This window comes from Brienomyrus brachyistius, chromosome 4, assembly GCF_023856365.1.
Source record: "Brienomyrus brachyistius isolate T26 chromosome 4, BBRACH_0.4, whole genome shotgun sequence".
Classification (NCBI taxonomy): domain Eukaryota; kingdom Metazoa; phylum Chordata; class Actinopteri; order Osteoglossiformes; family Mormyridae; genus Brienomyrus; species Brienomyrus brachyistius.
The window spans coordinates 29006208-29020874 of NC_064536.1; the positions used below are offsets into that span (position 1 = coordinate 29006208).

The 14667-nt window shown below is 47.0% G+C and overlaps 1 protein-coding gene across 2 annotated transcripts in view; it reads left to right on the forward strand.

The window, feature by feature from the left end:
• The window catches only part of LOC125740810 (cadherin-12-like), a 112357-nt gene that overhangs the window by 60670 nt on the left and 37020 nt on the right, over window positions 1–14667 (forward strand). For both annotated transcript variants that reach the window (XM_049012466.1, XM_049012465.1), the window contains 2 exons: window positions 5292–5586; window positions 14046–14165. In XM_049012466.1, the coding sequence (XP_048868423.1) occupies window positions 5292–5586; window positions 14046–14165 (415 nt within the window). The remainder of the gene's footprint in view (window positions 1–5291; window positions 5587–14045; window positions 14166–14667) is intronic.

Sequence of the window (14667 nt, forward strand, 5' to 3'; positions counted from 1 at the left end):
TTTTAGTTTTTTTCAGTGCAGTCACAGATTATTAAAACGAGTATTCATCACCAGTGTTGCCCCTATCATTATATTAGCCCCCCCCCCCAATGGCACCTCCCGCCCCCCTTTGAAGGTCAAGTTAATTTAATTTTATTTTCTATTTAGCGCCATATCACAACAGAAGTCATTTAAGGTTACCTTTCCTATAGAACAGGTCTATACATTGTCCATTTATTAAATAAACTAAATAGCCTTATGATATTTATCTTATTTACACAACAGCTTGTCATTTTTCTCTCTACACGGTCGCCCGTTTACAATTCCCCTCTGCTCTCTGTATCGCGCATGGCGGAGTTCTGCCCCGATGCGTGCGCACAGACACATGCTCGTGCACAGACACATGCGCACACACAGGTGAGCAGACTCCAACCAGCGGACAGAGAGCGCACGTCAACCACCTGAAAAGCAGACAACAATACCTGCGGCAAAAGCGGCACACTTTGTGGATAATTGTCATAAAAAGAAATATTCTGATGTTTAGTTCAGCTGTTATACTGACTGCTGCCATTAAAAGAATCACATAAACACCATGAATCCTGTCGTTGTCTGTCTGCCCCCCCCTCCAAAGCTGTAAACCTAGGGGAAACACTGATCACGTTGTGGGGACATTGTGTTCCCATAAGGTAAAGTATACCCACTCTCTTACACTCACTCACACTCACTCACACACACACACACACACAAGGTTTTCCCACCTGCCTGCCAAACTACGTGGGTGGTCAAGTGAATCAGCTAGTCACAGTACCAAAAACCCGAGTGGCGGGACCGTAAAATCCTTTCACGACGGCCCACAGAAGACCTGGAAAAGCAAATCGAATCGCAGTTCCCTACTGTGGTGAAGGGGATAATGCTGGTTTTGGAATGACACTTTCCCCACATGGCCTCGCTCCCTGTCCCATTAAAGGCTGCTGGGGGTGGGGGGGGGGGGCTGCTGGAAAGTTACAGATGCGATCGCAACACTGAGGGCCCCTAATCTTCTGGCTGGGTGTAAATTTACTGGGTGATTCTGCAACTTCTTGGGTTAAAATGAAGGAGATATCGATAGCAAAGCATGAAAGGGGTGGACAGTGTCACCCAGTGGGGGGGTTAAACTGGGGAGAAAACAGGCAGAGGTAACAGAGGAAATCAAAACTCCCTGGGATTTATCCTTGAAGTTCATAGTAAAACTTTTTGATTTAAAGCTCGATTTAAGGTGACAGTGAAAGTAGTCTGATACAGATTCCAGAAACACACTGTTTTGACTTGCGTTCTCGATATAACGGACAATTTTATGCCTCTCACTCTAAGTTCCCATCCCGAAAGCCAAGAGGATGTGAGAGGGTTGGATGCCTCATTTTGGGTACTGCAGATGACCTCTTCCCACCAGCTTTGGCTCCAGTCAATACGAACACACTCCCTACCCAAGCCTCTCCATCTGGGTATTACGGCTGATGTGTCCCTCCCACCATCTTGGCTCTTTTTCCATGTTTCCCACTAGCCCCGGGATGCTCTCCCAGCTATGAGCTTCTCCATCTGGATGGTGGCACTTCCGCCATCTTGGTTCTACTGTCATCGTTCGTTAATAGCTACAAACCTGGCGCTTAGGAAAAAAAAGAAATTAAAGTCCCTTGGTTTTGCCACATGTTTTTCACTGGAAGTGTGGGAGAAGGTTGATAATTGCATCCACTGTGAAGAAAGGGTGTTTAGAGGGGCGCCAAAACACCCGTCTGATTTCCTGCGATAAGCAAACCAAATAGAGGTCCCCGGGAGAGCGAGAGAGAGAGAGAGAGAAGGTGAGGGAGGTGACTTTGTTTCAAATTCAGGGCCGCTCCAAATACTAAAGAAATGCCATAAATTTGAATGTTTCTCTCAACTTGAGAGAGTCTGACTCCATTCTGTGGGCGAGTTGCCTGTCTCCATGATTCTCTGTGTGACAAGAGCTGGGACACATTCCAAACAAAGCCACTCTGATACCTAAGTGAGCTTCTACTCTGAGGCTTCATACTTACCATCATTTATTTACCAGGATTTGGTTCTCAATGTGAGTGCATGTGTGAGTGACTGGTGCGTGAGTGCGCCCTGCGATGGGCTGGCCCCCCGTCCTGGGTTGTTTCCCGCCTTGTGCTCGTAGCTTCGGCGATAGGCTCCGGACCCCCCATGACCCAGAAGGATAAGCGGTTTGGAAAATGGATGGATGGATGGATGCATGGGTTCTCAATGTCTGTTTAAATATTACCCCAGCACGTTCCCGCCCTTGATGACCGGCCTGCAAATCAGTGCCATTGGCAAAGCTAGCACGCCAAACCTTTTCATCACTCACTGTCCCTTCTTCTGGCCCTTTCCGCATCAAGGGCCCCTCCTCTGTTGCCTGCGGTAACCTCAAAACGACATGAAATATCGGATCCTCACAGATTTCAGGCTGCCGTTCGTGAAATAGGCATTAATGTTGGCAGGGCGTGATGGGGCCGTAAGACCCAAGACTCACTCTGCACCGGGAGGTTATAAAAAGCTCTTGCATGGATCTATTTTAGTGCCGAATCGCCCTGTATGACTGATTGCTATTGCTAACAATTTCCTAATGGAATTTTTGATGAAGCTAATCTGCTCCTTCCCTTTATCGTTTTATTGAACTTATTAACTGATTTGTTCCATTATTTATTTCTTTAGTCCGGTTACGCGCAGAATAATTTGCCTGCTTTTAAAACCAACGGTCTGCAGCGAAATTGCAAGACACTTCATGTGACACGTTAATCTCCTGTAGGGCGGCGCTGCTGTGCCTCTGATGGAAGTCCCCAGAACTGACCCCACTGTCAGTTTGCCATGTTTTACTTAACTGGTGATTCCTGGGACTCTTTCTAAGCCCACCTCAAGCTTTTGTTTTTTAACGGCACCTCACCCTACCCCACCAACACCTTCTTGGATACCGAGAAAGGGAGTGATCTCGCAGTGAGACACTTTTGTTACTGCACAAACGCCACGGGGGGCATGAATTCTCGCCTAATTATCGTTACTGACATCACTCTATACTTGGTTTTCTGACACTTAAACATGGGGGAATCGCATCCTGCCACTTTACTGCCATTTCTGCTGTTATCTTACTGCAATCCAGTTAAGGATTATTATTTCACTCTGTCAGCTGAGAGGGGGTTGCATCAGAGTATCCAGGGGACATCCTGGCCCCCTCCCTGAATGATTCAGGAGGTTCGGCATGCATTTAATTAACGTGACGTATAAACACCATCTGATTTATAGGGTACCGTTGAAATGATCACTTCAGAATTACTCAGGATGTCTTAGATGTGATTCTAAGTGAACTAAACCTTTTAGGTAGTCAGGTAAAAATCTTCCTTTCACTTCCTTTGTTGTTCCATGTTTTTTTCCTCTCGTCACTAAAAATACTTTCTTTTCAGTAAAGTCTCAGAGGCACTGAGCATCAAACTAATTACGGAATGGAATAAAGAGGCGTAAGGACAGGTGTAAGCTGTGACCCAATTAAACCTCTTGACGATGCAATTGCTGGAAATGTTTAATTGATTATCAGCAGGGGGGTGGGGAGGGGGGACACACAATGTTTGTAAGTATGAGATAACAGGTAAAGGTCGAACCAAATAATCACGAGAGGGTGACACTTTATTAATAACACGTTTGACAGAGAGGTTAAAGGGAACCTAAAATATTCTGCAGAGATTTGAGGAAAGGGCGCAGAGTACATTCACATGCGATACACAGAAGCCTGATGGACAGTATAATAGAGGAAGTGCGGATTATGATATGTGGCGTGCTCTCTCTGTCTCGCTGCAATGGGTACCGCAGGACAAGCAATGCGGATCTGCTTTTGATGGGCCGTAAATATGCCTGCAAATCAATAATAAATCAATTTTATAATCGGGATTGCAAGGCGCCAGTGGGTTTGTGGTTATAAAGTCTGAAAAAGTAGCCAGTAAAAGGACAAGGTGTGAAATTGTATCTGCTAAGTATGTCGGTGAGGCTTATGCTGTGTGTGTGTGTGTGTGTGTGCATGTGTGTGTTTGAGTGGCTCCTAGGAACTCGATCCCCCCTCCCAAACAATTATCCCTCTCTTGTGTACTGTAAGCACTGACCTTGTACGTAAATTAGACGATGTGAAAGTCTACCTCCGGCATCCTACAATTAGAGATTCCTTCAACACGCCAGAGCGAAAAAGCCAGCTTCCTGTTTAGCGCAGCCCGCAGGCGTGCCAGCACAGCACATTCGCGCTCATCCCCAAGGGCGGCCATTTATTCGTGGGCTAGCGGAGGGTCACATTCGCAGTGAGGGACCATTTAAGAGCCGAGCCTTTCTAGATGTCGTTTCACGGGTGTGACGAAACTGCGAATCAGGTTATAGTTGGGTAGGCGGATGAATAGAAAGAATGAAAGAACGCTTGACATATGTAAACAACGAGGGACAAATAAGAAGAAGTGTATGCAGGTAGAGAGAAACTGCCCGATAAGACTCAGCATGGAAGCAGGTCAGTGCAGAGTGGGGGGGGGGGGCTGGTGACCAGTCCACGTGTAATGGGTGCGTGGGGGGGGGGGTGAGTGATGGTAAAAGTTGTTGCTTGGGTGGCCATGGTCACAGTAATACTTCAAATGGGGGAGTGGGGATGGTAATTGTAATTTTATTGACCTGGGGGAGGAGTGCTTCTGACTCTTGTAAGATGGCCATTTTTATGATAACCTCCCCCAAGATGCCTATTTTTTTCTTATTGAGCTTCTTTAGGAGTCACCCTTAATGCACAGTAAGGCTCTGCTACTGTATGCCTTGAGAAACATGGGGTTACCATCTGCTTCTCATCCTTCAGCGTGGATTGCCCTTTCCACGAGTCAGTAGCCCCAGAAGACCTTATCATGGTGTCCTGCATATCTGCTAATTCCCAAATTCTGTTATGTTTCCCTCCACAAAAGCCACCTCAAGTGAACATGTTATTTGTTGATATCTGAAGGTCTTTTTCGATATCTTAAGGTGATGATTGGCAGAACAGCAATGTTGCCTGGCAACTGCCAACCTGATGAGACAAAGCGCAATTCATCTGGATCTGGATGATCATGAAAATTTGCCCACTGCCAATCAAATGTTGCCCAATATCAACCCGAGCAGCATTGCTCAAAAGGTTGCCCTTTGTATCGTTCGGTGTCCATGGAAACGCCACTGTGGTAGGTCAGTGAGGAGATTGGGCGGGTTTGGGGTGCCGTACCGGGTTCGAAGGACACTTGTCCTGACCATCTGCTTTGTTGACTTCCTCCTCCCAGCTCCACACGGACCTGGACAAGGGCGACAGCGGCGTGAGGTACACCCTGTCCGGGGAGGGGGCCGGCTCCATCTTCACCATCGACCAGACCACAGGTGACATTCACGCCTTGCGCAGCCTCGACCGCGAGGAGAAGGCCTTCTACACGCTCCGCGCCCAGGCCGTAGACGTGGAGACGGGTCGGCCACTCGAACCCGAGTCCGAGTTCATCATCAAGGTGCAGGACATCAACGACAATGAGCCCAAGTTCCAGGAGGGGCCCTATGTGGCCAGCGTCCCCGAGATGTCACCCGTGGGTAAGGGGACAGTGCCGCCTTCATCATCTGTGATGGGGCTGTCATCATTAGTCATCATTGTCATCTTCACCATCATCAGCATCATCATCGTCATTGAACTTTAGGCACTTTACAGTACACACCTTCCACCAGCCCACACTGTAATTGCACATTTCCATTTTACAACTCTTAATATTGTCACTCTCTATTTTCGTTGTCTTGTTGACTCGTGCCCATTGCTTCCGGGATAGGCTCCGGACCCCCCGCGACCCAGTAGTGTAAACAGTTTGGAAAATGGATGGATGGATGGATGTTTTACATTCAGTTTATTTTTAGTGTAATTTGCATCTTATTTATTCCACAGCACCGTTGAATTCCTAAATCTGATTGGTCTGAAGGGCTAATTTTCTATATCCCCACTTGCAGTGCCAGCCAGACGAATCACAGTAGCAAGTCAGTGCATGATTATAATCTTTAATCTATAATCTTTAAATCTAACTAAGCAAGAGTTAATGCACAAGAAGCAGACAGCTGCAAAGCCATAGAACCACCCTGCGCTTCCACTGCACATTTGGTCACACGTCTGTACCTAAGTACACACCTGTATATTTCTCTCTTATTTTTGTTTTATCTTGTCTTGTTTTCCTTTGTACTTATTCCCCATCAAACACAGTCCTGGAGGCATGTGGAAAAGCACGTCGCTACACAGATGGACACTGTGTGTTTGTGTATATGGCAAATACAGTGCGGGACGTGAAATCTGATCATCTTGTTGACACTGACACTGACTTAGAAAGACCTTAAAGGGGGACCTGTGACAGAGCAAATATGAGAGTAAGTTACAGAAGTAACCCGATAAGGCGCTTCTACTGTATCAAACCCGCCTGTGCTTATACAGTGGGTAGGGGGCACACGTGCAGTGATGGGTGTCTGCATTAACTGCATGGCACGTGTGTGATGGCACGTCCCCCGTGGTCCGTCATGCACACCCGCCAGTCCTCAGCGCCCACCGTGCAGCCCCCCCCCCCCTCACCCCAATTACTGTCAGAATCTCCTTGTGTACCATCTCTGCAATGAATGTTCTAAATCCCCTCCGCCTCATTCAGCATCTCAAGCTAGCTCTCCAGAATATCATCACGTATATTTGGGGGGCGGTGGTACCCACCCCCACCCCGGGCAGATTACCATCCTCGCCCGGAAAATTTAATTAAGGCAGACAGGACCCCTTCTTTAAAAATTTTGTTAGCTAAGGGACAGGAGAGGAATGATTTGGAGGAAGGAGTTTTACGGGAGCCCTTCTCGTCGAAGCCTAAAGGCCAGCCTGAAGAGGGCGCTGGGAATTATCAGACAGAACCGGACGTGCCGCTGGCTCAGGGGTCCTGCTGCCTGGGAGAATTAGCAGGATAATTGCACCCGGGGGCTGGATCTACATATGCATGAAAACGCTTTTACAGCTGGACACATCTGGACAAGGGCCCATGGCAGAACATGCACTGATTATGTAGACGATTTACAGGAAAAAAGAAAGGAGAAAAGCTGGCGGATGATTTAGCATTTCATGCAAAGTGGAGCCACTAATTGGATTTCACCATAATAAAATCACAGCGCCCCCTGCCTGCGTGTACGGGCAGCAGCTGATCGGCGTGCCGCTCTCCCGTTAACATTGACAGGGCTGTAAACCGGATGTCAACCAGACAGATGTTCCGTGATTAAATTATCTGCAATTAACGGGGCCTCGCCACGCCCGTCCCATAAACGGGGCATTTAATCAGCGAGCAACCGCTCCTGTCGGCCCAGGAAGGGGGGGTGTCGGCTCGCCTCAGAGTTACCTCATTAACTCGAATGTCATGTGTAACCGTTGTTCCTAGCGCTGTTTACATAAGCCTTTCTAATTTCAGTGTTTAGTGGCTCTGTATCCGGAACCCAGAACCACAGAGAACCACACGGAACCACATAGAACCTCCCTGCAGTTTTTTTTTTGGGGGTTTCCCACTTTATAGGGGAGAGAATGGGGGGTTGTACCAGCTTCATAGCTGGTAAGCAGAACATGCTGTTTCTGAATCTCCTAAATAAGGAAGGCAACATTTGTTTAACATAGTGACTGTCTGTCACCAACAGCACCCCCTCAGATGTATCAAAAACTAAACAACCAGCGTGTAGAGTCATAAGATTGTAGCTAGTTAGCCGGCTTGCATATGGAAATGTGTTCATTAAATATTTAGTGCAGTGATTGTGGCCTAAAGGGGAATGTAGATAAATAGCTAGCCGACACAAGCAGAAGGTTGTAGCTAGGCAGCTGGTTAGCAGAACACGCTGCTTCAGCATCTCCTGGATAAGGAACATGTTTATTTAATATTTAGTGTAGCGACTGCGCGCAACAGATGTGTGGTTTGAGTGGTGGTAAATGCAGCTGGGGGGAGGTGACTTAAGAAAATAAAATAATTTTCAGAGATCAGGAATGGCAGGAAGAATGGCATGAGCAGGTACGCATGAGGGGAGGGACAGTCAGATCCTTCATCCAGAGTCCGATGGGTGTGACGAGAACTGGACCCAGTACGGAGTCTGTCAGAGGGACATTAATGGCAGAAATGTTGCATGCCTTCACGTATTTATGCCCCGGGTCCGTGTATGACACCGCCATGCTTTTAGCAAGGGTGAGAAATCGATTCGGAATTACACAAATTTAAGATCGCTGCAGCAACCAAATCTCATCTCGGCAACGGAAGAATAAAATGGATTAAATTTGCAGCCGGTATATCGATGCTGCCTTCCAGTCGAGGTTGGGCAGCCCGATCGAAATTGAACCGGTTCCCCACTCCGAGATACGTTTGGCTGAGATCTAAGTACACACATTAAAGGTAAATTGGGACAGCGATGCATTCGTTTTTTTCCTGTTTAATCGTTTACTCACTCATCCGACACCTACTTGTTGTGTAGCTGTCGGCAGATGGCTATTTAGCATAGCAATTTACACTGATTTTGAATGTCCGATGGTATCGTAAACCGCCACGCCACTTACTGGTCATTATGCGGCACTGCGGAAAAAAAACCTGTCCAACTGGAACAGAGCTGCACTGCTCAGCTACTGGTTGGTTGTGGTCTTCCCCTCTCAAGCTATAGGCTGCTTGTCACACAACCAGAGCCAGTATGGTTAGTACTGAGTTTCTTTGTTCAATCAGTAATGTACATGTGTGTCCAAATATGTACCCTGCTTTGCACTGGCTTCCCATCTATTGTGTAACCCGGGCTGGTCTCCTATGCTGGCTCTGATTGGCTCCAGGCCCCCACGTGACCCTGACCAAGATAACTGATGGATGATAGGTTGATGTTAGCATTTTGAAGAAGAATTCCCTTTCCCATAAATGTCTAACATGAAATATCGGTAAGAAATGTATTTCTTTTCAGCGGAGTCTTCTGAGCTCTTATTTGATCGCCATTCTCAGCCCAGACGCGGCCGTCTGCTCACGAGGTCGTAATCTGACTTTAGTGCATGTCTCCCCACTCGCACGGAACGACCCGGGGGTGGAAAATTGAAACAAAGGGAATTGAAAAGTTACGGGTGGCTTGTAAAAAAAGACGGGCAGAGACATTGCTCTCTCGCTTATCTCAGCGTTGCCTGTGTACACCGTTGGAGATGAAGCTATCATTTGCCTGCAGGGAAAACACGATTTGTGCAATTCGGGAAGAACGTCACCCCCTTGTGTGAAGCAATGGATTTTTTATTGTTTTTTTTCTTGCACCACCCCCACACCCCCGGCTGTGAGCGACAGATCGTGATGATAACCCCTGCGATGGTCTTTCCTCCCCGAATGTGCCAGCTCCCGTACTATTGACCCCTGCAAAGAGTGCTGGCGAATCTGCGATTTCCGCCATCAAAGTGGCCGAATGCACACATGCCCACACTCCCACCATGGTAAATTGGCACTGGGGTGTGTTTAATTTTTTTCTAGTTTAATCATTTACATTCTCATCCAGCACCTACTCTGTACATGACTGGCCCCTTAACGCAGGCAGATGGCTATTTAGCAAAACTTTTTGCATCGTAACCACCATGCCACCTAGTGGTCATTATGCGGCACTACAGAAACCCTGTTCATTAGAACAGCTCCGCACTACCCCTTCCTTCTCGGGTCACGGCCAATCAGATTAGCTGTGCATTTTTCCATTCCAATCAGGAGTGTATTTGTGTCTGGGGGGCTACTTACACATCCCATCCCATCTGCTGGAGGTTACCTGCGGCCCAAACATGTTCTTAAAAACACACAGGCAAAGATTGCAGCTGTAAATCTCAGGGCAGGTCATACTGGAGCAGTGCATACCATTGCACTGTACTCCATCCACTCATTTATCCATCCATCCATCCATCTTCACTCAACTTCTCCTGCTCTTAGTCATGGAGTACCTTTAACTAATCTATCCATCCATCCATTCATCCATTTTCCAAACCGCTTATCCTACTGGGTCGCGGGGGGTCCGGAGCCTATCTCGAAAGCAATGGGCACGAGGCAGGGAACAACCCAGGATGGGAGACCAGCCCATTGCAGGGCTTAACTAATCTACATAACCTGAAAAGACCATTAATAACTCAGATTTTTATTGTCATCTATGTGTCACAGACAGAGGTACACTTACGACCGAAACATGAAACATGGACATAAGGCACAGACTGGGATATATAGTTTAATATATAGGTTAAAAAAATAAAGCTGTACAAATGGGCAATTAAACTAAACAGACAGGGATGTGCTGTAATACATTCTGGTTACAGTGTTATGATGAATGAGATATAGCCCATTGCTGATGCCCTTAGCATTACCCTGAGTCAGGATGCTGCGGTCTCAGTCCTTCCTGACCATCACAGGTACCCACAGGCCCTGCTCCCCGTGCCCTGAGCCCCAAAGCAGCATCCTGGAGTCAAAGCCACCTCCTGTAATAGCCCGATTGCTAACGGCATCTTACTGGCTGGCTGTCGCTTTGCTGTTTCTGTGGAGCATCGACCTGCTGAATTGTGTATCAGTCAGGCGGGCTGCGGTCGGCAGAAGTCCGGGCCTCTGTCTCTGGTTATCCAGGCGTCCGTTTCAGCCGGAGAGTCGATTACGCGTGCGAGGGGTCAGGGAGCGGGCGGGGAGGTGAGGGATCACTCGTGGCCAACGATCATATGCCGGCCTGAGCCATCCGTCGCTGTTTTCTTGACCGGTGATTTTTCAAAGATACTGAGGCCGGTGAAAAGTGGACGTGACCGAAATGATAACAATGAGATAAAAAAAAACAGCAATAAGAATAGTAACAGTAATAACGCATAAGGCACTCTCAAGATATCCATACGTTTAAATATAGTCACGTAACAAGCAACTAAAATGACATGAAATGTAAACATTTAACATTACATAATGCTAATTAAACTAATTATAAGCTGTAAATAAGCAGAATAATGTGCTCCAGGTGAGGTGGTAGGGCTGGTCACAATAACATCAGGAAAGGAAAGGTGTGCTTTGAGAGTTGTGTTTGGCAGACACAGACGAGTCACAGACGAGTCAAGGATGAGTCATACAAGCTTTGGGGCTGTGGATTTAAAAGCCCCCCCCCCCCTCCCCGGGACAAATTCTTGTGGAGGGGTGTCCATGTTTGTCTATCGCTTTTTTTGGCTGCTTGTAAAACAGAGTATATAACAACAACTCGGTTAATGCGGACTGACATTATTTTATAACAGTGCGGTGCAGTGTCCACCAGGAGCTCATTCAGGAAACGGGAGGCTTTTCCCTGCTCTCCCTCCGAAAAGCTACCCCTGCACGTTCATCTCCACACTTTCCGAACCCCTCAAAACTCAATACTCCGAGCAGCAGCGCTGGAAACTCCTGTTCTGGGACAGACTAGCGCTCAGCGCGTGAGGGGGAGATGCACTCATCCCCGTAAACACTGACCTCGAAGACACTTCCAGGATACGCAGGAAATAATGAATGCCCAGAGGAAAGGCAAGTTCCTGCAAGCCACGTGCTCTGTGTGACAGAAAACGTGCATAAAGACCCCAATGGACCCTGCCGTAACTTAAACAGCAAGCATGTAGGTGGGAACGATCCTAATTCTGGCAAAATCTCCAGAACTCCTGCCTTAGTGTCTTTAAATAAATTATTTAACTCGCAGCTCAGTAAGTGCTTCAGGGCAGCAAACATAAACACATAATAGTTGCAGCTACAGTATAGTCAGTACACTGTATTGTTCAGCTGTACAAAGGTATATAGTTACTTGCAGGTATTTTTAGGTTTTTTTTTTTTTAGTTATTATTCCGATACTTTATTGGTAATTCAGCTTTTCTGCTGAAGTCCGCCTGCCCTCCCCCTCAACCACTTTTCATCCTGAATTACAATCCATGCTGCTGGTCAGAGAAACAGGCATACATTGATTCTGATGAAAAACATGGTGAGGCTATACTACAGTTAATACGGGGCCAGGTGAATTTGACTGATAATTTCAGGAAAAGGATTTAACTCCAGTGAAGGTGAAGTTTTAATAAATCACTTTGGCTGCAGCTGTTACTTCCAAAAGCACAAATCCACCCATGTCCCGTGCATTTGTACCACTCGACGCTCATTTGGTGTGAGTTTCCCATGATGCACTGCTTTACAGAAGACAACCATATGGGTTTGAACTCCTGGATGCTGTTTGGTTCTGTATTTCTGGACTTTGGTTAGTATCAAATTGGTACCATAAGCATAAACTCAATTCCTGATCTTGTGTGTTTTAATTTAATCAACTTCAACATACTTGGGAGGGATCTTCCATTCTCACATGAAGCCTGTAAGGAAAGCACACTTCCTGGGTCCTCCCTCTCCAACGGGCGTCCATGGCAGTGCCTGAGAAAGCCTTACAGCAGCTTTCCCCGTTGTTAATTTCTGAGGGACCTGTCATCTTATGATGAACAACCGAGCAGTCTCATGAGGTCTAGAAAACAAGACCCTGAACGAAGGGGAGGTGCTGGGAGGGAGGGGTTGTCATGATTGTTACCATGTTCGTAACCTGCGATGTCTGCCATGTTCACCGAAGGTCTGAGGCGGGGGCTGCATGTGTTTAGCTTTTCTTGTGCCCGTTTTCACGCCTCGCTTGCACGTGTGTTTTTCTATACTTCCCCCACCCTGTCACAATCTACTACAGGCAGCTGCATGGGGATAAATAGGCAATAATAGGAGAAAAGTCCTTAGATAAATTACACCACCTGTGGGGTAATTTGCTGAAAATGATTGTATATTGAGATCAATAATGTTTAAGGAAATGCACAGAAGGTTGGGGAAGCGTTATGCGTAGGTTAGCCGGCATGCGTGTGGCGTTTACATCACGCTCCATGCAACTGACTTAATTATCCATCTTTGGTGATTCTGGGTCTGCAGAAATTCAGTTAATATTCACTCTGCCGTTACTGCGGTTTCCTGTGGTAAAATATCATTCCACAGTCCTTATGCGTTCAGTTCATTCGACGGAGTTCGCGTTGCTGGTACTGCAAGGGTGGCTTTTATACCAAGGGAGATGGATGTACTGCATTGACCCGTCAGCTTTTACCTGAGGTGGGGGGGGTGGCTCTTATCAGCCATTGTCTCAGGACTGACATTTTCAGCCGAGGTCAGTCTTACCTCTGAGGCATCTCTCAAATGACGGTAATTATCCCCAGATGTTACATGAGTTCCACGTGGGATAGTACCTGTGGTCGCAAGGTCGTCGGTTCAAATCCCAGGGTCAGCAGGGTGATGTCACTACTATGCCCTTCCTCAAGGTCCTTAACACCTAATTGTTCTGGCACAGTCTGACCATGATTTCTTAAAAATGTATGTCATTTTGGGTAAAAGTGTCAGATAAATAAAAAGAAATATAATAAAAGGTGAGGTATTGAAGCAGAGAGCAGTCATTGTAACATTGCAGCTCCAGCAGGCGCCATCTGTCAGATGTGCCCAGTAAGCTTAATTGGCAGATCCGTCTTGTACAAGGATTTTCTATGACTACTAATCATATACTATTGGTGCCTGCCACCACCTACCCACGTTTCAGCCAATCAGAATCCGAGGATCCGAGTCCATCTGAGTAGGAAGATCATTCTGGGATCACTGCGCTGAACATCCTGCATGTGTGGCACTCCTCTCCTGCTCAGAAGAGACACCTCCATGCCGATTGATCTGAGATATGAAATCTCTCTGATTCATGTCTGGGGGCCCCATTGATCTGTCGTGTAGCAGTGCCCACTTACCCATTACTACATCAAAAACAGCTCGATGTTAAACCTGCCTTTCGGTATATCAACTGCTTCCACAACCACTGCACCACCTGCTGTACAAAAATGTTATTACATTCTGAATGCATGAACTGAGTGATTAATGCATTGACCGATCATCCATTGCTTCAAGGAAGATTTTAGTGTTCCACTTCCTGTGTCACCTGTTACCCCTTTCAGCGGTTAAATTCACACTTTGCGTTGTGCCCCCCTCCCCTTACCCCAGGTACCTACGTGACACAGGTGACAGCTACGGACGCAGACGACCCCACCTACGGGAACAGTGCCCGGGTGGTCTACAGCATCCTGCATGGCCAGCCCTACTTCTCTGTGGATGCCAAAACAGGTAGGCCACCAAACTTGAGCTTGCATAACACAATCATCCCTGCAGCGTTAACATCTTTTAAACCAGGGGTGTCCAATCTTATCCATAAAGGGCCGGAATGTATGCAGGTTTTTGGTTTAACCTTTATGTCAGCTCTTCAAACCCAGGTGTGAAGATTCTTCAGCCAATCAGTCCTGCATACATAGCAGTCCTTTCTGGAAATGATTGCCCACCCTTGTGATCCCAGGATATCAGTTAACCCTAACCCTGTAAGGTTTCAGAAGGTCACATGACATCAGTTAGCCCTATCCCTCTAAGGTTTCAGAAGGTCACATGACATCAGTTAACCCTATCCCTGTAAGATTTCAGAAGGTCACATGACATCAGTTAACCCTAACCCCTTAAGCTTTCAGATGGTCACATGACATCAGTTAACCCTATCCCTGTAAGGTTTCAGAAGGTCACATGACATCAGTAAGCCCTATCCCTGTAAGGTTTCAGAAGGTCACATGACATCAGTTAA